The following is a 24,605-nucleotide window of genomic DNA, read 5'->3' as shown; positions in this document are numbered from 1 at the left end:
AACAAACGTAGGGGAAACCTTTCTCCAAATATGCCTGTAATCTGGGGGAAAAGATCCTCAAGTGGGGCAAGAGGAGACCTGGGTTTCAAATCACATCTCTTCTAACTATGAAATTCCTGCATGCCATAGGGTGGCTGGTTCCTCTAAATGAGCTATGCTAGAACTTCTGTTTACAGGGCTACTGCATGTTGTCTGTGTAATATTCTAGCTCCCAGAAGGTGTCTTATTGAGGCAAGAGAGCCTGCCATGAAGTTCTTGGGGTAACTGGAAGGAGAGTGCCACTACTATTATTATTGATTAAGGCCATGAACCCCAAGTTAGAAGACAGCAGTGAAGGAGTCTGGAAACCGAGAACTTAGATATCTAAGTACCTTGACAAGCCCAACTACATCATGCTGCCACTCAGGATAATCCAAACTGGTTTAGTCACACTGTCTCTAACCATGAGAAACCACAGACCTCTTCCCAAAGAATCATACAATCATAGGACTGGAAGAGACCTCAGGAGGTCATCGAGTCCAACCCACTACCCAAAGCAGGACCAACCCGAACTAAATCATCCCAGCCAGGACTTTGTCAAGCTGGGACTTAAAAACCTCCATGGTTGGAGATTCTACCACCTCTACAGCACTTCACCACCCGCCTAATGAAATAGTTTTTCCTAATATCCAACCTAGACCTCCCCCATGTAACTTAAGACCATTGCTCCTTGTTCTGGCATCCGTCACTACTGAGAACAGCCTCTCTCCATCCTCTTTGGAACCTCCTTTCAGGAAGTTGAAGGCTGCTATCAAATCCCCCCTCATTCTTCTCTTCTGCAGATGAAATAAACCCACATCCCTCAGCCTCTCCTCATAGGTCATGTGCTCCAGCCCCCTAATCATTTTGGTTGCCCTCCACTGGACCCTCTCCAATGTGTCCACATCCTTTCTATAGTGTGTGTGTGGGGGGGGGGGGGGAAGGGGGCGCAGATGCAATACTCCAGATGTGGCCTCACCAGTGCCAAATAAAGGGGAAAAAATCACTTCTCTAGATCTGCTGGCAGTGTTCTTCCTAATGTGCCCTAATATGCCATTAGCCTTCTTAGCTACAAGAGCACATTGTTGACTCATACCCAGCTTCTTATCCACTCAGGTTCTTTTCTGCTAAACTGCTGCTTAGCCACTCTGTCCTGAGCCTGTAACAATGCTTGGGATTCTTCCGTCCCAAGTTCAGGACTCTGCACTTGTACTTGTTGAACCTCATCAGAGGTCTTTTGACCCAGTCCTCCAATTTGTCTAGGTTACCATGGAGCCTATTTACATCTCTCCCATCTTAATATAATCTGCAAACTTGCTGAGGGTGCAATCCATCCTCTTATCCAGGTCATTAAAGATGAACAAAACCAGCTCTAAAACCAATCCTTGGGGCACTCCACTTGAAATCGACTACCAGCCAGACATCAAGCCATTGATCACTACCCTTTGGACTCAACAATCTAGCCAGCTTTCTATCAACCTTACAGTCCATTTATCCAATCCAGACTTCCTTAACTTGCTGGCAAGAATATTGTGGGAGACCGTATCAAAAGCTTTGCTAAAGTCAAGGTATTTTACACCCACTGACTTCCCCATGTCCACAGAGCCAGTCATCTCATCATAGAAGCTAATCAGGTTGGTCAGGCATGACTTGCCCTTGGTGAATCCACAGCCCAAGGTAGAACACAGGATCTCCAATAACTATTTACTAGTCAGCAAGAGTCTATGTAAATCATTGGGATAGCATGTATAAAGTTCTCTTCTACTGGCAGGTCTCCAAAAGGTGGGGCAGTTAGTCCTGAGCTCAACTGTAAAAGTGTAAAATATGGATTGGAAGACCCCATTGCTGATCTTGCAAAGTGATGGAATGGTTGCATATGAATCATAGTGAAAAGCTCTTTAAAATAGACCTTTGTATAGGAAAACTTGAGTAATCTGTAAATTAATGTGACTCACCAGCTGAAATATGTAAGTTGTCACACACTTTGCTTGAGTAACCCATTGCTCAGTGCTTCTGGTGTGGCTCTCTGGAACCAATCCATAGAGGACGAGAGTCTGTGATGGCTCTGATTTACTCTTTAGTGCATGCTTTTCACACTGGAGGTCATCCATTCAATCCCAAGTGTTGATCCAAATGGTGCCTATAATCTTTATTGGCGTGTTTGAAGATTAAAAAATATGCTTTGTAGTGGCCGGGAAGGTGTAAAGAAATGGGCAGATCTGCTGCTGCAGCTACCTGTGGCTGCATCCAATTTCCAGAAGTCCAAGAGAGATTATGGAGTGTTTTGGAATGAGTGATGACAGAGACTCCTTCACTAAGGCTCCTTCCAGCTGACTGGTTATTTCATCGCTGCTAAGAATGGAAGCTTATTCTTGGTGTATTTCCCTTGAGTAACCTGGGCAGCATTGAGGCAGATTACCTCCCCAATTGCATGGCATGTGCAACTGTAAGGTGTGCCAAACTGCTGCTAGGCACATCAGATGACCATTAGAGTTTTGCACTAGATGAAGCTGAAGGATGTGTTAATATTTGGAAATCTCTTGGAGAAGGAAGTAAAAGCCTCATGGAAAGTTGAAGTCCGGTACACAAATGGTCAGTCACGGGAAGGTGAAAAGCAATGCATGTGTATTTTCCTTCCTAAGAAGTTTTCAGAGGAAGAAAGTTCTGCTGAAACCTTAACTGCCACCAACCAGAATTTTTATTTGCAAATATAACTAGAGGTTAATAACATGACACTCTGGCTGTTGTTACCTGGTGATGATGACTCTTGGAAAGACAAGGTGTGGTGTTTTTACTATTGGGTAATATATAATTGTTGTGCAGCAACAAGAGCTGGTAAAGAAGGAATTTCCATCTGTACAAAGTTCTGAACAAATATTCTATTTCAGAACACAATTTCAAAATCTTTTGAAAGAATTTTTTTCAAAAAAATGTTAAGATGTTTTTGAAAGAACTGAACTTGCAAGCCCAATCTCCAAGGCTCCTGATTTAGCCATGGCTCCCAGAGCTTCTAGGCACCCTCGTCCTGCTTGGACTTCCAGGCTCCCAATTGCACCACAAAAACTTGGCCCACCAAGCCTTCCTATCATCACACACATAAACCATACCTGTGTTCCCACCGTTCTTCCCACCAGGAATTCTGTTAACACTGAGAATATACCCATCTTCTGTTGTAACTTCATATTCCTCACTGGGGTATCCATGGTACCTGATAATTTCACTCTGCAGGAAATCAAATAAAGGTTTATCTACACATACCCTCTTTCACATTGTTCACACTCAGAGGTCTCTTGTAGGAAATTTTGGTCCCAATCCACATATCCACTGAAGCTGTTGCTCATCATAGGAGAGGGAGAAGGTGACCATACACCATCTTTGTGCTCTTCCAGTTCCCAGGGATGTGAAGTACCCATTCATTTCCCCAGGGCTCTAGTTATACAAACTAGTAATGATCCCAAAGTGATAATTGAAGTACAGAAAAGCTCTGCGCCCTCCTTTTAAGACAGTGGTCTCCACAAGTTCACCTTTTCAATTTAAGTGCAATGTAAGATCTACCTCAAACTCAAATACCCTTGTTCAGCTTCCTTCTCTCACCTTCTTTCGAGGCCCTATCCCTGCTCAACCCCTTCTCCGAGACCTCACCTTGCTCACTCCATCCCCCTTCCTCTCTCATCCTCACTCACTTGCACCAGGTGGGAGTAAGGGTTGTGGTGAAGGCTCTGGTCTTTGGCCAAGGAGTTCTGAGTGCGGGAGGGTCTCCGGGCTAAGCTTAGGGTGGGGGGGGGGGGGTTGGGATGCAGGAGGGGTTTCAGGGTGAAAGCTCTGGGAAGGAGTTTGGAGTGCAGGGGAACTCACGTCTGGGGCAGGCGGCTGGGTGTAAGAGGAAGTTCAGGACTGGGACAGGGGTTCGGGTTGCAGGCTCTGGCTGGGCACTGTTTAACTGAGATGGCTTGCAGGTGGTGGAGCAGTGGAGTTAAGGGAAGCTTACTCGTGCCCTGGCCTTGCACCACTCCTGAAAGCAACTGGCATGTAAGCAGTGGCTCCATGGTGCCATGTGCTGCCCCTCATCTACAGGCACTGAGCCCACAGCTTCTACTGGCCACAGTTCTCTGTTATTGATTAATGGGCGCTGCAGGAGCACTGTCTGCAGACATTCTGCCTTTCTCAGAGGCTCCAGGAACATGCCAGCCACGTCCAGGAGCAGCAGCTACCACGGGGATAATTACTCCTGCCATGACAGGTTAGGCATCTTAGAACTCACTGTGCAAAGACTTAAATTTATGTGTAATAGAAAAATGAAAATTATGAAGTGCACAGACCAGTCACAAATAAAAAATAATGCACTTTGCAAGCAGTAAAAGTAGTAACAATATACATTGGGGGGGGGGGGAGACTTATGTTGGGTCAGGAGATGAGTGTGAAGGACAGCGTGTGTTTGTGAGTGACAGATACACACTGTGTGAGAGTGACAGAGATTTGCATTGCCAAGCTCCTTCCATCCCCCTCTTTCTGTGTGGGTACAGAAGCAGGGGGAGAAGGGACACCCTGACATCAGCACCCCCTCCATATCCCTCCCACACTCTGAACAGCAAGCAGGAGGATCCCAGGGGGCAACTTTAAGGCAGAGGGCAGGAGCAGCATGATGGTGAGGGATGGGGCAATGAAGTGCCAGTGCTTGATATCTTCCTGGTCAGGATCACCTGTCAGAGGCTTCAAGATCTACCAGTAGATCCCAATCTACTGGTTGGTGACTACTGCTTTAAGAGATGGCCAAAAAGTGCTGTTGCTGCAATATGCTGTAACACTGTCATACCAGCACAGCTGAGACCCCCTTAGGAAATGTAGCCTCTAGACCAGATAAAAGTCATTGCTACACCCCTAAAAATTATCAATAATTACAATTAATTCCATAAAAAACAACAAATAGTCTGATGAATCTGAAGTGGGCTGTGCCCATGAAAGCTCATCTACATGTTTTGTTAGTCTTTAAAGAGCTACCAGACTATTTCTTGTTTTTTAAGTTTTTCCTGTTACAGACTAACTCGGCTACCTCTCTGAAACAATTAATTCCGTACCATTAATTAATATTTCAGATTTTTCAGAAATAGCCATCACCGTAGTGTTGGTAGCTAGGTACTGAACAGATTTGAATTCTTTGCTGATAGGGTTTATGGCTAAAAATTAAACAGGACGTCTGACTGAATAGAATTAGGTTAATATTTTTTTCTGATTATTTTCAACTTTTGGACTTCTGAATAGATGAATCCTTTTAGTGGTATTTGATCAGAGATGGTCTAATACTAGTCAACTAATATATTTTACTTATTATGAAATTGGTCAAGTGAGGTATTCACCAGATATTTTTTTTCCTACTATTTGACTGGCTCTTCTGAAAATTCAGAAATCTATTAGCAGAAATGGTTTTGAATATAGGGCTTATTTTCAAACAATGCCATTCTAGCTAGGTGTGTGGATAAAGCACCAGTAAAATGTATAATAAAAGAGTGAATTGTGTTATAGCCTGACTCATAGGCAATTCATTCCCTCTTCATTCAAAACCCTCTTTTAAAAAAAAAAAAGAGAGATGAACAGGTTCCCTGGATGCTGGGAAGCAACATTCTACTTTGAAATGTGACAGTCAGCATAATATGACTATATTCATCCGGTTATGCAAGCTTGCTATAAAGCTTTAGGAGCTTAGTGCTCTTTTAATGCTAGAGTGCATAATAATACTTTTGCAAGAAATGCATGGTCCTTTAACCTGAAAAATGATGGTACAACTTACTCATAAAACTGTCACCTTTAGCCTGGAACAATTTTTAAATGATGCAGACAGCAGGCTTGTAGCTTGATCCCTACATTGTCAGGGAGCCTGTAAATCAGAACCCAGTTTTTGCGGGAAGATATTTAACTTCCTATATGATGTAATGAGCATCTATGTTATTACAGGGGAAAGGTTAATTTATTTCTGATTGGAAAAAAAGTCTCCTCCAACTGTACTGGGGATCTGACTGTCTGGCAATCAAAATCTCCAAGGCGAAGCATCTGCATCTTGAAATTCCTTTCCTGTCCCAGTGCAGCAGACACCGTCACTCACTCCAATCTCTTCTCAACCCCCTAACATGCACATAAATATGAAGCTCTGTCAGAGGAAGCTATTGCCACCTCTAACTAACTCTGACTGGGGCTTACAGTTGCTACATAGGCAGTTTGTTCATACATGGAGAGACTTCCTTGGATTTCTGTAGGAGCTGGATCAGGCCTTAAGCACACTGCTCATAAACAATGCAAACCAGCAGCAGAGCTGGGCACAGGATTCAGGAGTTTTGACTCCCCATGCCCCAAAACAACTACTCCTCTGTCCTTTCAGACAAAAGTGAGGTGATGGCAGCAGCAGCACCACACTCACATGCTGTCTCATGTGATTTTATACAAAGATACATCTACTGTTCATGTGAATGTAGCTTGGCCTCACTGTGATCTGGATCTAATAAAATTAGTTTGGCACGCAGACCATGATCAGTGATTTAGTATTAGTAATACAGGTTGTACTTCCCTGGTCTGGCACCCATGGGACCTGACTGGTCCTGAACTAGGGAATCTGCCAGACCAGAGGAGATCAATGCCAGTCCCTCTAATGTCGCTGGCTAAGGGGTTCTGTCCAGCAGCAGCAGAGGAGATGGCATTGACCGAGCGTGGACTTGGGGAACACTTAAGGGAAGAGGCAGAGCCCCCCAGCTTGGGGCCAGAAGCAAAGTCCCGTGGGGTTCCTCATCCTGCCTCTTTCCCCTCCTGCTCCTATTCCTCCTCCTTCCTCCCTGAGCTATTGTGCTCTGGAAGCTCTGGGAAGGTGGGGCAGGCATTACTGAGCACAGGACCTGGCTTTATCCTGTGAGTGCTCTATCCCAGGATCACCCACAGAAGTCCGGACAATCACGGTCCAACCAGTAATGCAATCCATATTTTAAGGCAAGAAAATTATGTCACTTACAACATTCATAAAACATTCTGGATCCACATTTGCCTTCTTTAGCATTTCTTCTATATGTTTAGGTTTCCATCTCCTGAATTCTTCTGAATAGCATAGTTGGAACAAATATGCCAATATAACAAGCAGCTGCATTCTGGGTCTGTTTGAAAGAATTCATTTATTTGTTAATAGGAATACTATGAACATACTGTATCTCTCTGCTTTAAAAAATGGTACTATTTATTTTTATAGTAAGAAAGAAGCCCAGAGTCTGTCTTGGAATTACAGACCAGCACAAGGACCAGCTGACTTGTATCCCTGGCTTGAGCGAAGCAATGCTGTGAAAATGAAGAAAGCACTACTGGAAAATGCTAGTAATGATAACTGTACCCTTTGTAGGGGGCACGAGACCTCTGGTTGTCAAGATGGGGAGCAGTGATTTCTACTTAAATACTTCTAATGCTTTTGTAGCAATCACCATGAATACTTTCTGTCTTAATATAGGCATATGACAATGTCCCTTCCTCTCAGAAATGAACCTTCCCCATAGTAATCCGTGCCTTGTCACCTAGGGCATGTCTACACTAGGAAATTATTTCAAAATAATTAAATCTGAAACAACTCCCAAAATAATTATTTCAAAATAAGCTTATTCCCCCAGGAAAGCAGGAGTACAGATTTTGAAATAACTGGCCTGTTATTTGAAATAACGGGCGTGGTAGTGTGGATGCTCCACTTATTTCAAAACAAGGAAGGATTATTTTGAAATAACTCGCTAGTGTACCTCAGCACCTAGAGATTAGACTACTACAGCAAGCTCTCCCCTGGGTTGATTGTGAAGGCCACAGAGAAGTTTTCTGTTTACCGTTCCACGAGGAGTAACGGTAGTTCGAACTACAAAGCCTAGTTCGAACTACCTAGTTCGTGCCGCGTGGCTACACGCGGCACGGGGTTCGAACGAGCGGGGATTTAAAAATGGCGGTGCCCCGCTTATGCAAATGAAGCCCGGGAAATTCAAATCCCGGGCTTCATTTGCAATTGCGGTATGCCTACATTACCCTGCTAGTTTGAACTAGCGGGGTAGCTTAGACATACCCTCAGTGAACATGTGTGTTTGGGTCTGAAAATGTACTTTCCATTGGAAGAAGTGCGAGCCGTTTATGGCACAGCCCGACATGGTGGGTAGTGCGGCTTTGCTGGGCACATGGGTTAACTAATCAGCTCCCGCAGCATGGAGCAAATTGTGCTCATGCACAAAGGAGCAGAGCCAAAGCCACTCAACGTCCCCTTCTCAGCTTTCTGGACCTGTTTGTGTTCCCCATGGCACAGGAACTGCTTTTGTGGAAAGCCCTGGTGCAGCTGTATGAGGACAGGCTTCCTGCATGCACTTCTGTCCCTGTGCAGCAAAGTGTGTTTTCTGCTCTGGCTCATAAAGACCAGGAGTTTACAGTATGGCTAGCCCCATACTTTCCAAAATCATGAGTCAAGCCCATAACAATGTAAAAGTCTTAAAATGAATGAGATTGGTTTTTTTAAACAATAAATGTGGAATTCTTTATATTTTCATCCTAGTTTGAGCCCTTGGATGCATCTGATTTATGTTTTCAAGTTTTTCTCCACAAGAGTGGAAGTAGAAAATTGCCTTGTTAACCAAATTCTTATGCATTGTCTTGATTGAAAAAGCAAAATACCAAACATCACAAGCCTCCTGTGAACTGGCAATACTGGCTGGTGATTAAGGCTTGACAAAGTCATTCCAATAAGTCATGGGGGAGGGACTGTTGTACAAGCCAGTTTCTACATAAGCTACACTTTAAAAGAAATGCTCATGAGTATCGAGATAACTTTCCAAATGTGCTGATGCTTCAATATCTTCCTGAGCCACCAAGCAGCTAGATAAGAACACAAGGGCTGTAAAACCACAATGGTCCAACCCCTGGCACCTGCATGTATCCCAAGCAGCCAGTCAGAGAGCTCCTTCAGGCCTGGAAACGAAGGAAGTCAAATTCAGCTCCAGTCCTTCTGCTTACTTTAGAGCAGGGGTGGGGAACCTTTTTCTAGGTCTGGGGCTACTGACCCACAGAAAAGAAATCAGTGGGGGGGCCACACACAAGTGAAACAAACCATCCTTCATTGATGTGGCCCCTGAGTGAGAAGGAGAAAGATGCTCCCCACATTCCCCTCACACACGAAAGCCTAAGAGGACCCAGGCTGGTAGATTGAGTGTGCTCCACCCCTGCGGTGGTGGTGGGGGGAGGATGGGTGTGCGTGTGTGTGTGTGTGTCTGGAGTGCCAACACAGGCTCTCCAATGCTGGGGTAGAGCCCTGAGCCTCGGGGGCCAGATCCAAGCAAGCCAGGGGCCTCATCCAGCCCTCGGGCCTGAGGTTCCCCACCCCTGCTTTAGAGACAACTTGGGTCAATGCAAATAAATAAAATAAAACTTACTGATCCTTGACTTCAGGGATGGTGCTTGTGGGCCAGGGCACTGCATGAAGCTGGGGGGGACATATTGCTGTTTCTCAGGAGCTGCATGAGGTCAGTGCCACCTGGAGCCACCCAAACCCCCTCTGACACCCCAAACCCCTGTCAAACTCTGAATCCTGAGCCCCCTCGCACACTCCAACCCCTTCAGCCCCAGTTTGGAGCCTCCTCCTGCACCCAAACCCCTCCTCCATGGCCCCACCCCAGAGCCCACATCCCCAGCTGGAGCCTTCACCCTCTCCTGTAACCTAACACCCCACCCCAGCTTGATGAAAATGAATGAATGAGCAAGGGTTGGGAAGAGCAACAGACTTAGGGGTAGGAGGACGGAGCGAGTGGTGGCAAGGTCCTGGAGAGGGGGTGGGTTCCTGGAGAAGGGGTGGGGCCAGACCAAGGTGTTTGGTTTTTTGCAATTGGAAAATTGGCATCCCTATGTAGGAAATACGGATTCAAGTCCCTGCTCTGGGCAGCAATGTTTTTCACAGCCCAAATGAGCCCCCAAGCCATTTGTCGATTGACTATTTTTGGATCTGTGTCTCTCTACCTACATTTCAGATAATATACAATCAAAAAAATTCCAATCAGCTCTTATAATCACTCTATACCAGTATAACTTGCAGAATCCTGTAATGGATGTTCATATTAACGCTCAGTGGTCTTTTAGCTTAATTATATACTAATTACTGAGGGGCAAATCTTGTTTCCTTCAGTATGGGAGTGGAGTGTCCTCTGGTAGCAGAACTTGTGAGGTTCTGCTGATGTCCTAGCTTGTTTCTGCCTAGCTGTGGATCCCAGGTTGGAAAGACTGAGCCTGAGTAACTCCTTCCTTGCAGGCAGAGATTTTCCTTAATGGTCCATTTATTACTATCTTCTCTTGTTTGTCTTTTAAATCAGATACATGGTATTGAAGGGACTAACCTGCCATCACTCCTGCCAGTTGCAGGAACAAGGACTCAAGAATATTAGTCTGGAAGCAAGCAAGCCCTGCTACTAATGCTTGAATTGAATGAAATAATTCCGTCTGGTTCTGGCTCTGCTATTCAGTTAATTCATATTTTTTCTAAAAGTTGACAAGGTCTCATAATACTACCAAGGCCCTGAGCACACAGTAGAGAGTTCTTTAACCAAGCATATAGAGGATCAGCAAGAACACACAGAATGCTGTTTGTAAGGCAAACAAGACATTGATTGAACATGTTATATTAAATCAATCCAACAAAAAAACACCACACAAACAAGGGAGAGATCACCCCTAAAGCTTAGCAATTAAAAGCCACCATATGGCCAGCCTTGGGACAGTTCTCCTCCATGTGCTGGGTAACACCTAGATGATGCTTTCTAGAGCCTCATAGGACAGTCCTCTCAAGATATAGATATGTGTATGCACACCCTACACCACATACACCAACCAGCACACAAATACAAGCTATCTCTATGCACACCCTATCTCCGATGGACTGTCCTCCTGAAAATCTGTTAGTTTACACACCAGCCATACGTATTGGTCCTAATCCAGCAGCAATAAACGCAGGCACATTCTGAAAAACTAACCTGTGGCTGAACATCCCGTGTCCTGCAAATGGAGGGGGGGAAGGGGAGTGGAGGAAGGAGGAGGCAGGGAAAGAGAGAGTAAGTAAAAAGCAAGGGCAAGAGACACTATCACAAAATAGCCAAGTGCTTAGAATATTCCTCTGGGATGTGGGAGATCTGGGTTCAACTGCCTGACTTGAATTAGAAAGATCAGTCTCACACACACCCATTGGGCCATTCCAGGGAGGAAGTGGAGAACTGCTTTTACAGCAATTCCATCCTAGACCAGAGAAACTTCCTATTCGCTACAAGTACTTTCTGCAGAAAGTTTCAGTTTTAATGAATTGGAAGTGTCTTTTTTTTTTTTTTAAAGCAAAGTACTTAAAATATTCCCAAGCAACTCTAGGGGGAAGTACCAGAGCTATTCCTTCATTCTGCAAGGGGCTGATGGATCAGCAAGTATCTAACCAGTACCATGGGCCCATGCCATTACTTTAACCAGTTCTGAGAGATGCAAGCTGTATCCAGTTGACTGACGCACAAAATCATAAATGCTCTTAGCTCCAGTCACAGGCAAAACTGTCATTTCTCAGCTATAAAAATCCACATTGTAAGGATCCAAAAGGCCCCTTCTATCCAGGCTACATGAGTATTTCTCAGTAAGAACCCCCCTTAAAAAAATTGCAGAAGCCTGAAACAAGGCATCTTCTAAGGGTTATTGTCCAGTTCTCCCAGCCTATGATCTCCTTATATGGTGAGTTTTCACAAAAAACAAAACAAAACAAAACAAAAACACCCCCACAAAAACAAATAAAAATCTACCTACATACTCACAAATATTGGACATGCTGACACTCTTTACAGTACAACCTCTGCTTGTTACCAAAAAAACAGTATTACCAACGTTAAATTGTGTGTCCAACTTTTGCTAGTTCAGCTGCACCCTGAGAGAGCAGGGATTTGCGCTCCTCAATCTTCAAGGTGGTAAAAAAAAAAAAAAAAAAAAAAAACAAGCCAAGGAAGATGCACTTGTTGATCTCTTATCACCCTCTAGCAGGAGAAGCAACAATTCATATATGCACGTATCTCCTCTCCCAGGACCACCAAACAGAGAGCTCTTATTAAACATTCAAAACACATCAGAAACAAAGACATTATTCATTCCTTGCAGATTATTCCTATTCATTAACTGGTGACAAAACAAAGAAAATATGAATGCACATACACAAGAAACTTAACTTTGCTTCAGCTGTCTCAGTCCTTGCTTCTGTCTCTAGTTCTCAGGCAGACTCCACCCCAACTGATTCATTGTGGGAAACATACACCTGTTACAGGTAATCAAAATGCATTCATTACTTAAGAGCAGCAGTGACGACTAATGAGTGCTGCCAGCCCATGTAGCAGGGTGTAATTAAGGCCTTAAAGGATAGTAATATAAAAGTAAAAACAAAATGATAATGAAATTTGTTTTCCCTCAGCTCAATAGTGGTATGGAGGGGGAAAACAGTCTGTCCCCTCTTACCTCTGATTCTTATCAGGCTGACTGCATGAACCTGTTGGGATTTCATGTTGTATATTTTCATAAATTTACTTCTGAGATTATTTTAAAAAGAACTAGTCTAATTTTTTATAGATTTTTACAAATATTCACTAAGAAGTAAATGTAATCAAAACATATGGCCTCAGAAGCAACCCTTTTCAAATTATGATTTTGAAAGTAACATACAGAGATAAGTGGTAAAATATGTATTATAGTGTGATGTGAAATTATTCCATAAAGAGATACAGGGTATGAAATTTTTGCTCTGTCTACAAAAGTCAATGGCAAAATGCCCATTAACTTCAGTGGGGTAAGGATTTCATATATAGTATTAGGAAAATGATGTGCAGCAACAATTTCTGAGCAGGCCAGGTGTCAATATAATTATTATTTTGACTCCTTTGGTAGTAAGAATGTCCTATATTTAATTAACCAAGTGATCATAGAAGGGGTATACAGATTATAATCCTGAGCAATGTCAGAATGTCTTGCAAATCTCAGAAAAAAAAAAACATCTGTGAAAATGAGCTGCCCTCCTCTTAGTAATGACATTGTCAACCTCCAACAGGGTTAAGGATATTTTTAGTTGTATGAAGAAATACATCTATGTATTTGCTTGCTTTTTCCCAAAGTCCACAAAAATACATATGTAGCTACAATCACACACTATTTTTAAAGGATCAATAGCAGATTCACAGGAACAATATCTCTGGTTTAGTATCTGGTTTAGCATTGTCTCCAGATGTTTCCTTAAGATTTAAAGTTAAATTGAACAGGGATATTAATATCCAGCAGCTGTATATCTATGTCACCTGGGGATTCTGAGCTTTCAAAAGCGTGGTGTAGATTGTGCGTCCCTTAGAAAGCTACAGCCAAATCTATTTGGGTGGTGCTTCACTCTATACACTGAGCACCCTCCCCTGATGTGGCTGCACAGGGGCAAAGCAATGCTGCTGAGATGGAGTCTGCTCCTGGAGGATTACGACATAGAGGTGGTCCATGGTAAGGGGAGTGCTAATATTATAGCCAATTCCCTGTTGTGAAGAGAAGAGCCTGAACTTGCCTAAGTCACTGGCTAAGTGACCCTGCTCAGTTCAAAGTGGGGAGAGGTGTGATGGTGTGGGGGTTCTATTCCCCTTGTTATGTTGCATGTGAGTTCTACTGTACTTTAGGAACCTCATGAAAAAAATAGCGAAGGGGAGCTGCCCTCCACTTAGTAATGACATTGTCAACACCCAACAGGGCTAGTGATATTTTTAGTTGCATGGGGAAATCCATCCATGTATTCGCACTGCACCAATACCGAGATAGTGACGGGAATTTTGGGTGTGACTTCCACTGAGGGAGGCTGTCTCCACCTCCGACATGTACCCAATGACTAATGACCTTCATGACCTGAGCCTTGGAGGGGGAGTGACCAGGTAATACCTTTTGCCCAGGAGGGCAGGACAAAGACCAGAGGAGGAGCCTGGCTGGGAGGCTGGGCCCATAATGCTAGGAGTGGAGAGTCTGGGATGGCTTGAGGTGGAGGAAGGGAGCCAGCTAGCTCTGGATACCTTCTCTCAGGGATGGATTGTACTGACTGCTTCTACTTACTGTGCTGACAAGTCTGTTCTACGCTGTGTCCCTGTTGACTAATAACTTTCTGTTCTACCTGCTGGCTGAGAGTCACAGCTGACTTCAGGTGGGGGAGTAGGGCCCGATTACTCCCACACATCTTTGGTGACAAAGAGCTACTTCTGTCATTAGCTAGCTTAACTGATACCCCGGCACAGTCTGCCTAGAAGACTTTGATATAATATCAACACCACACTGGGGCGCAGGGAGTTGTCTTGGCTCAGCTAGCTGAGAAGACCCCATCCCCACAGCTCTACTGGGTATGCTCCAAGAGTGGAGGCAGGCTATAAAGGCCCCTGGAGCTCAGTCTGGGCTGACTGTGGAAGGGGAAGGCGGCACGGAGAAAGTTCTGGAGCCAGAGAAGCAGACGTCACCAGACCACACAGCAGCAGGCAGGCTGAGAGAAGCTACCTATGAGCCATGACCCCGGAGTAGGATGGCAGAAAAGAACACCGACCAAGGAACGGTAGGAACTAGCGCAGGGTGGGGAATTGTTCTCTGGGCGCTCAACATGTTGTGGCAGGATTCCCTGCTGAGTGGGCAGTGGTCTGTGCCACTGCCAACAGGGCACTGGGCTGGGGCCCTGTGGAGTGGGAGGGCCCATGTCCCCCTATTTCCTCTGTAGCTAGCCCTTGTGGGTGAAGTTTTCCTACAGGCATCTGGACTGTGGCCATTAAGCTGTATTTCTCCTATTAGAGGAGATATGTATATGGCCTCTGGCCTCTAGGCCGTATTTCCCATAATAGAAGGGACCTGCATGTGGATTGTTGCTACTAGGCTATATTTATCCTTTTAGAACAGACTTGTGAATGGTCTCCGGCCACTAGGCCTTACTATCCCTAGCAGAGAAGACTTGTGTACAGACTCGAGCCCCAGAACCACTCTGCCCTAAGTAAGGGGGTTTGATGTACCAATTGAGATCATTGGAGGGTCTTGTAAATGGGCTTAGGTGAAGGCCAAGTCATTCATAAAAGGGGATTAGACCCTTAGGGGCTTCCATGGGTAGGTCAACCCTCAACTTGGACTTTGACTTTAGTCACTTAAAAATATAAAAGTTTGTATGCATTTAAATAAAGATGCATCTCTGAAATGAAAGTATGTCCTTAAACTGGCCAAATAAATTATATTTGACCATTCTATCAAGAAATTAGGTAAATCTAGTAAAAATCACTAAGAGCCCAACCTTTATACAAGGATTCCTAGTCTCCCAAGAGTATCAAAAAGTTATTGGAAAGGGCGGGGGAGGCAAAAGGACAAGCTAGAGCCTGAACATCTATATTGAAACTGTGTAGCCCCACAGCCTGAGTTCCAGTCAGCTGACATGGGCCATTTTGGAGTGTTTTATTGCAGCATGGATACACCTTGGAGTAAACCATCAAGAGGGTCTCTGTCTTATAATAATTAATTCTAAAACCAGATAATTTCCCAAAAAGTCTACACTGCTTCAGTGTGTTGGGGAAGACTGTTCTGAGGTTCATAGAGAAACGTATTAGTATATCACTCAACCTACCTTCCATTTCTCACAGTGCTGAGATATGGTGAGATAGAACAAGTTGCTGTCACATGGAGAAAAAGAATGCACTGGGAAGTCATCATTCATATAGACATAAAGGAACATATGACCAAGCTATTTGACCACGAAAGAGAATGGGCCCTTTTCACGATAAACAAGTTGGAAACCGAGGCTTGGCTGCTCCATGTTCAATTGATGAAAATATAAAACAAATGTGGAAGGTGATAGTGAGCCATATTTATTGTAATTGCTGAAGAAATGTACAGACACTTTTTCTTAATGTAGAACAGAGGAACTAAGGGCTGGTCTTCACTTTACCAGAGGATGCTGCTGCAGTGATCAGTCCACTGGTTATGATAAGATGGGTGCATAAGTGATTGGATAACCATTCTCAGAGAGTAGTTATTAATCATTCACAGTCATGCTGCAAGAGCATAACAAGTGGGATTCCACAGGGGTCTGTTTTGGGACTGGTTCTGTTCATTAGCTTCATCAAAGATTTAGATGATGACACAGAGAGTACAGTTATTAAGTTTGCCAATAATACCAAGCTGGGAGGGCTTGTCAATGCTTTGGAAAACAGGGTCATAATTCAAAATTATCTGGACAAAGTGGAGAAATGGTCTGTAGTAAATAGGATGAAGTTTAATAAAGACAAATGCAAAGTACTTCACTTAGGAAGGAACAATCAGTTTCACAGATACAGAATGGGAAGTGACTGGACTAGGATGGAGTTCTGCAGAAAGAGAACTAGGGGTCATAGTGGACCACAAGCTAAATATAAGTCAACAGTGTGATGCTGTTGCCAGGGGTGGCCCTAGCTGCCAGCAACTGGCGCCCTAGGCGAACCATGCAATCGGTGCCCCTCCCCCAACCCCAAGGGCAGATATCGACTGAGGGTTTTAGTTCTATCCTGGGGAGAGGGAGGCTGGGGATGGAGTTCTGTGGCTGGGGGCCGAGGGGCTGGGGATGGAGTTTGGGGGCTGAGGGCCGGGGAGAGGGAACAGGGTGCCAATCGGGGGAGAGAGTCCCCTGCACCTGCCTCCTCCCAAGATCCCACCCCCCCAGAGAGAAGCCGGCATGCACCTCTCCCGGGGTGACCCCCCTTCTCCCACGGCACAGGGAGACCCCCCCCTGCATTCCTCCTCCCCCGGGGCCAACCCCCTTCCTCCTGTGGCACAGGGGAACCCCCCCCCCGCATTCCTCCTCCCCTGGGGCAGACCCCCTCCCTCCCGCGGCACAGGGGAAACCCCCCCGCATTCCTCCTCTCCTGGGACTGACCCCCCCATGTTCCTCCTTCCCTGGGGCTGACCCCCTCCCTCCCACGGCACAGGGGAACCCCCACCGCGTTCCTCCTCCCCCAGGGCCACGTATCTAAAAGGGTGTTACAAGTAGAAGAGAGAAAAAATTGTTCTCCTTTGACTCCTGATGATAGGACAAGAAGCAATGGACTTAAACTACAGCAAGGGAAGCATAGGTTGAACATTAGGAAAAACTTCCCAACTGTCTGGGTGGCTAAACAATGGCATACATTGCTGAGAGATTCCACAACTTCCCTATTTCTGGAGATATTTAAGAGGAGGTTGGATAGACATCTATCAGGGAGATTCTAAATTGTGCTTGGTCCTGCCATGAGGGCAGGAGTCTGGCTTGATGTTCTCTCGAGGTCCCTTCCAGTTCTAGTATTCTATAATTCTATAATTTTTCTCATCTGCTTAGATAAATCGATCTCTAAGCACTTTCCAGTCAACACTGTACTTCCCCAGAATGAGTAGTTACTGTCAATGGGAGAGCAGCTCCCATCAACCTTACTGCATGCAAGATGCTGCAGTAAGTGCATCAACTTCAGCTATGCTATTTATGTAGCTGAAGTAGGTCAACATCGGGGGTTAGTGTAGACTAGGCCTAAGATAGTAAACAGACCTTCACTGATTGGTTGAACTAGGCCAAGCAAGTCTAAATTGGAATGGGGAGGTTGATTCGTAAATCTTGCCAAAATGCTCTGCTCCAGATAATAGGCCCTTTCTGTATTCTAACCTTCCCCAATATAGGGGGAATGAGTCAGAACAACCCCCATGCCCATAAACTAACCAACGAAGCAAAGCATTAAAAGAGGGTTGTCCAATACAGTTCTTACTAACTAGTCTCTTTCCATCCTTTCCCCATTCTCTTCTGACTTCTGTTTATCTCTTTACCCAACACAGACAATTCCCTTTTATTTTAACAAGCGAACATACCATACCTGGGACTCTTCCAGCTCCCTGTAACACCAGAAAATGAGCCCTGCAGGAAGAGGGGAAAGGAAGCATCTCAGCCAATTCTCGAAGGTACTTGACTACCATCATAAGCTAACACAAATCAAATGCTGGATTCAATGGGAAAATTAACAACCAAATATATAGTACTTACTGATTCTTACTGACTTTTTACATCTAATTTGAGTGAAACCCTAGTTAACAAGGTCATAACATTTTAGTTTTGTTTTTCTGCATGGGTCTGTCTAGACTACATGCCTCTACCAACAGAGGCATGTAAATTAGACATACCGACATAGTCAATGAAGCGGGTATTTAAATATCCCCCGCTTCATTAGAATAAAAATGGCTGTTGCGTTGTGCCAGCTCAGCTGTTTGTCGGCACAAAGCGTCAGTCAAGATGGGTATCAGTCGCCAAGGAAAGCGTTTGTCGACTGATCCTGTTAATCTTGTTTCACGAGGCATAAGGGATTGGTCGACAAAGGCTTTCCTTGGCGACCGATCCTCGTCTTGACTGCCGCTTTGTGCCAACAAACAGTGGAGACGGCACAACGCGGTGGCCATTTTTATTCTAATGAAGCAGGGGATTAAATCCCTTCTTCATTTATTATGTCGGTACGTCTAATTTACATGCTTCTGTCAGCAGAGGCATGTAGTTTAGACATACCTCATCTGTGTTACTTAATTTAACATTCCTCTCCCCTCCCTCCCGCTCCCTGCCAAGGGGAAAAAAACTCCAAATCCACAAAATTTTGTGTCAAACACACACTAGATAGGAAATTGGCATCATCAAAATGGTTTGGGTTAAACATATCATTGTTCTAACAGATTCCCTCCAAACCAATGACTCCTTCCCCTCTCTCTGATTCCTTAAGGTAATTAACTCGGAGACCAGCAGCTGCAATGCTTATTGTGCAAACCTTGCTTAAATCTAACTCCTACTGTAATCTAAAACCATTGATGAAAACCTAGATTGTAATGGTTGCTGTTGCAACATGTTTTCAGCGATGCCTTTACACACGCTTTACATCACACTAATGAAATATTGCTTCTGAGAAGAAATGCAGATGCAAATCATAATCAAAATGACTTATGCTTATCACAGAAATAACTCTGACCTGAAAAACAAAGATGCATATCCTTGGACAGATGAAGACTTCAATTTCTTAAGTGAGGTGAGTTGAATCTGGGCAAACATCACATTGTCATCCACAGTCTCTCTGGGGGCAGTCAGGACAGGCCCACTGTGCTGTCTGTTCCATCTTCTATCAACATCATATAAAGTCAGTAGCTGTACACATACAGAACTCACACTTGTCAATTGAACAGCATGTGTACCAGCAGCAGTAAAACTCAAAGCTTTCTGCTACAATAAACACAGACTGCTTCCATCTGCACTACAGGAAAATATCCCTTGTCTGTAAGAACTATTAGGTATATCTCTGTGAACCAGGCAGACAATCTAAAACATTTAAATATTCTTGAGTACAGCTTCTGGAGCATCATTACTCCTGGAAATCAGCCACCTCATTTTCAGAGATACAGAGCATCTAATTTCAATTGGAGATGGGGACATTCAGCATCTCTGAAAATGAATAACAAAAATTTCATTCATCATAGGAAACAGCCTAAAAAGGGGAGGAATAGACGGCTGACACGTTAATGATATTGTTGACCTTTTTCAATCCAGAGAAGCTAGTCAAATCTTTGGTCTCCAGGGATGTCCCATTGAGAAGTAGAAATTGACGGAGTCTAGAATACTAGTTCTTGTTTATCTACAATGAATGTACAAAGTTCTGTGTCTTTGGGCACAGGGAAGCAGCTTCTTCTGCTCACAACACCAAGAGCACTCTTTTAGCTGTCAGCCCAGAAGCCTCTTCTCAGGATTCTTCCTGGGCCAGACACCGTATTTCCAGCAGTCACTTCAGGCTGTGTTGGGGGTGACCACCCATCCTGTTTTTAATGGGACAATCCCTTATTTAAGCCTTCTTGCAGGTATCCCGTCCTTTTTAAAAACAAACGTGGAAATTTTCCCTTGTTTTCTGCTAAAGCACCCCCCCTGCTGGTCAGCCCATCTGTAGCAACCTGGTTGTGGCTGGCAGGTGAATGCTGGCAGGTGGTGCTATCAGACAGGGCGCAGAGGCAGGAAGCCAGTGGGAGGAGAGGCAGCCTATGTGTGATAAAGAGCTAAGGGTGTGTGGGGGTTAATGAGAGGTGTGTGTGTGTGTGTCACCCTGCCCCTTATGCACCTTAAAGCAAGGTTTCTCAACAGAGGAGGTATCAGCCAGCCCTTGCAGGCCGTGGGGTTAAAGCCTGATCCCTGGCACCAGCTGCAGGACGGAAGTTTTAACCCCTGGTGGTCCCTCCCACACTGAATTCCCAGTGACCCCCAGGCTGAATCCCTGTCCCTGATGGCTCCATGGGGCTGATTCCTTGTTCCCCGCACCACCCTCCCCACTGAATTCCCAACATCCCCCAGGATGGAGTTCTCCCATTCCTTCCCCCAGATTCTAACCCCATTCCCGATCATGCACGTCCCTCAAGGGCTGAAGCCTCAAGCCCTGGCAACTCCTGCAGGGCTGAAAGCAGGAGCTGAGGGGCTAAAATCCCAATCCTCATAGCCCCCAAACTGAAGCCAGGAGTGGCAGGGCTGAATCCCAGATCCCTGGTGCTCTCCATGCATCAGAAGTCCCTGAGCCCATGGGAAGAGATAGGGGGCTGGGCATGTTGACTCCCCCAACTTCAATGGCAGTGTGGGGCACTCCTCCCTGCCTCCTGGCCAGTTTGGAGTCAGGAAGCAGCTGCTCCTCTGGCCGGTGCCATAGTGCAGGCAGCCATGCCATTCCTTTCTCTCCTGCTGCTGGTGAAGGGGCTTGAAGCTGGCCCTCAGCTCCCAGTCCCTTTTTCTCACATAGCCGGTAAGAGCAGCAGGAGTGAGGAACCCAGCTCCATGGCTGACAGAGCCCTCAGGGAATAGGGGCCACAGGGGAGTCCTCCAGGCACACAGCCTCTAATTCCCGTCCTTGTTCCCTGTGCTACCCCCTGTCCAAACACAGCCTCTAGCCCCCTGCCTGCCTGCCCCCTGGACTATGACCCTGCTCCAAAAATAGAAGCCATACTACACCTGAGTAGAGAAAGATGTAGCCTAAATGGATCTTGGATCCCATCAGAGCTATACCTGAGGGTGCCCCTCAGCTCACACCCACAAGTCCCCCTTTCTCCCACTGGGCCCAGGAGGTTTTATAGCATGTTGGGGGGAGGGAGATACCACATTGTTCTGATTCATTGCCATTAAAGTTGCTTGAATTCAATTTTACTGGGTGTTCCATATTTACCACAGGGAAATATGGTCACCCTAGGTCAGGGGTGAGCAATAATTTTTGCAGGGGTCTACTTTATGGATTTAGGTACATGGTCACAGGCTGGCTCCCTGGGTCCTCGAGTGAAAGAGGTGAGGCTAGGGCCTACAAAGAAAGAGTGAATGTGAAATAGAGACACTGTATGTGAGAGACAGAGTGTGTGTGTCACAGACACTGGGAGGGTATGTCTACACTGCAAAGTTAATTCGAAATAATAGCTGTTATTTTGAATTAACTTTAATAGCATCTATACATGCAAACCACTATTTTGAAATTAATTTGAAATAGCGAAGCACTTAATTCGAATTTGGTAAGCTGCATTCTACGAGGAGTAACACCAAGTTTGAAATAGTTATTTTGAATTAAGTGCTGTGTAGACACTTAATTTGAAATAGGGAGCCTCCAGCCCTTCCAAGGGAGCCCTGGTGGCCACTCTGGGCACAACCAGAAAAACTTACTCTCCTCTCTCCCAGCCCTGGAGCCATTAAAGGGGTAGACCCTGGCCACAGTGCCTCTGGCAGCTCCAAGCCTTCCAGCCCAGAGCCAGCAGTGGCCACCAGGGCTGCGACCACAAAACATGAGCCAGTAAGCCACTGGCATCCAGCCTTCCACCGCTCCCCAGAAGAAGTCTGCCAGCTCCCAGGAGCCTGATAGGGTCTGGAGAAGGCGAACGCCTTCCTGGTCCAGGGTAGAGATCATGGACCTTATTCAGGTTTGGGGGGGATGCCCCCAACGTCCATGATCTCTGCACTAGACGGAGGAATGTAGCCCTCTATGGCAGGATAGCTGCCAGCCTGGCCATCAAAGGCCACATGCGAACCCAGGATAAGGTCTGCATGAAAATCAAATTGTCCAGCGAGACCCCCAACCCTGGGCCCTGAGCTTCCCCTCCCCCTTCTTCCCCTTGCTTCCCCTTTCCAGCTCCCTCCTCCCAGGTTTCCCCCTCCCCTCTCCCACCCTCTCTTCCCCTCTCCCACCTCCTTTTCCCAGTCTCCCCAAAGGTTCACCCTCCTCCCCCCCAGTTTTGTTCAATAAACCCAGTTTCTATTTTTGAACATACTTGTCTTTTGTTTGACATCAGGAAGGAGGGGTAAGTGGAAGGACATGAGGGAGGAATGGGGCACGAGCCCCTGGTGGGGAGGATTGGGGTGGCTCTGAGGGCTCCTCAGAGTGGACGCTCTCCCGCAGGGCCTCCTGGATCCTGACAGCCCCTCAATGGACACCCCCCCCCGGATGGCAGCCTGCAGCAAGTGCAGCCGGGCTGATGGCAACAACCCGAGATGCACTGGCGTGCAGGGGCAGCTCTGGCTCCATGTGGCCGAGTGCTGCAGTGTCCCGAGTGCGGGCATTCAGGGCTCTCCAAGACAGGACTGCTTTGCTGTCCCTCATCAAGGTAGACAAGCAAGCGGGGAACCCTGAGAACTGTCTGTCCGGGGTGGGGGTAGGATTCCTTTAAGCATGGAGCTCAGTTAGCCTCAGGCAGCAGCCCCACACACTAAGTCCTAACCTGATGCCCTGCCAGCACTGGTTTCGGCCAGCCTTAACTTCGGTTCAGGGTCCACTCAGTGTGGACGCGCTATTTCGAAATAGGTTTTGTGTATAGACGTGTTCTTTCAAATTAGCTTATTTCAAATTAACTATTTTGAAATAAGATCATTTGAAATAGTCTGTAGTGTAGACATACCCGGAGAGAGTGTGGCAGTATGTGTGTGACAGTGACAGTTGTGTGTGCGCGTGGCACAAAAGAGAGTGTGGCACAGACTGGATGGCTGTGACAGTGACACAAAGAGTGCATGCTGGCTGTTGCTGGGTAAGTTTCTGTGAGAAGCCACACTCTGTCTCTAGGACAGGGAAAGCTGCCCTGCTCTGTTCTCTCACTCCTCCCCTGCTCTGCAGAGATAGCATATGTGGGGAAGTGTGTAAGAGAGCACTGAAATCTTATAAACAGTATACTTAAGGCAGGCACTCCTCTGAGTCACTCACCATCCGTGCTTCAGACTGGAGCAGCTCTGCTGTGTGTCTCTCTCTTTCCAACCTCGCTCTCCAGAGATAGGGTACAGGGATAGGGGAACACCCTAATTGCAGAACTCTTCTCTCTCCTCTTCTCCCCCCACCCTTTCCCACTCTGCACAGCTAGCAGGAGAATCTGGGAGCAGCTCCGCTGCAGGACAGAGCAAGGTGGGGCAAAGGGAAACTGAACATATTACAGGTTGTAGGCAGGGGCGGATGAGAGTTTTGCAGGGCCCAGGGCTTATTGAAGCATGGGGCCCGGGACAGCAGAATTTCATAGAATCATAGAATCATAGGACTGGAAGGGACCTCGAGAGGTCATCGAGTCCAGCCCCCCGCCCTCAAGGCAGGACCAAGCTCCGTCTACACCATCCCTGACAGATGTCTATCTAACCTGTTCTTAAATATCTCCAGAGAGGGAGATTCCACCACCTCCCTTGGCAATTTATTCCAATATTTGACCACCCTGACAGTTAGGAATTTTTTCCTAATGTCCAATCTAAACCTCCCCTGCTGCACTTTAAGCCCATTACTCCTTGTCCTGTCCTTAGAAACCAAGAGGAACAAATTTTCTCCTTCCTCCTTGTGACACCCTTTTAGATATTTGAAAACCGCTATCATGTCCCCCCTTAATCTTCTTTTTTTCAAACTAAACAAGCCCAGTTCATGAAGCCTGGCTTCATAGGTCATGTTCTCTAAACCTTTAATTATTCTTGTCGCTCTTCTCTGTACCCTTTCCAATTTCTCCACATCTTTCTTGAAATGTGGCGCCCAGAACTGGACACAGTACTCCAGCTGAGGCCTAACTAGTGCAGAGTAGAGCGGCAGAATGACTTCACGAGTTTTGCTTACAACACACCTGTTGATACAACCTAGAATCATATTTGCTTTTTTTGCAACAGCATCACACTGTTGGCTCATATTCAACTTGTGGTCCACTATGACCCCTAGATCCGTTTCCGCCATGCTCCTTCCTTCCTTCATGCATGTGCCACAGCCACAGCCACAGCCACAGCCACAGCCACAGCCACAGCCAACAGGTAGTAGCGCATGCACGGGGCCTATTGAAGCGTGGGGCCCGGGGCAGCTGCCCCACTCACCCTGCCCTATATCCACCACTGGCTGTAGATATGCACCTCTGCTAATCATCTGGGCAGGCCCGAGAGAAATGCTTGGCAGGCAGCATCCGGCACCCAGGACTGATTTTGCCCACTTCTGTCCTAGCTTGTGTCCTCTTTTTTCTCTCTCTCATTCACATGCACATGCACATGCACATATACACATGCAATAATGAACCAAAAGCTCCCAGGC

General features: G+C 46.0%; 1 protein-coding gene across 3 annotated transcripts in view; it reads right to left on the bottom strand.

The window, feature by feature from the left end:
• Positions 1-12,357, bottom strand: part of LOC102457200 (lipase member M-like) — a 32,658-nt gene extending 20,301 nt beyond the window's left edge. Inside the window, exons 1-3 of one of the 3 annotated variants that reach the window (XM_075935100.1) lie at positions 12,226-12,357; positions 7,010-7,148; positions 3,126-3,240 (exon numbers count right to left, since the gene is read on the bottom strand). In XM_075935100.1, the coding sequence (XP_075791215.1) occupies positions 3,126-3,240; positions 7,010-7,141 (247 nt within the window). In that variant the 5' untranslated portion in view covers positions 7,142-7,148; positions 12,226-12,357. Of the gene's footprint in view, positions 1-3,125; positions 3,241-7,009; positions 7,151-11,834; positions 11,971-12,225 lie in introns of those variants that run through there. The other 2 variants (XM_075935102.1, XM_075935101.1) reach the window with 2 other exon arrangements.
• Positions 12,358-24,605: the final 12,248 nt, after the last annotated feature.

Source organism: Pelodiscus sinensis, chromosome 8 (genome assembly GCF_049634645.1).
Source record: "Pelodiscus sinensis isolate JC-2024 chromosome 8, ASM4963464v1, whole genome shotgun sequence".
Taxonomy (NCBI): domain Eukaryota; kingdom Metazoa; phylum Chordata; order Testudines; family Trionychidae; genus Pelodiscus; species Pelodiscus sinensis.
Note: the sequence above shows the minus strand (reverse complement) of the source record. Positions and strands in the feature narration are given on the sequence as shown.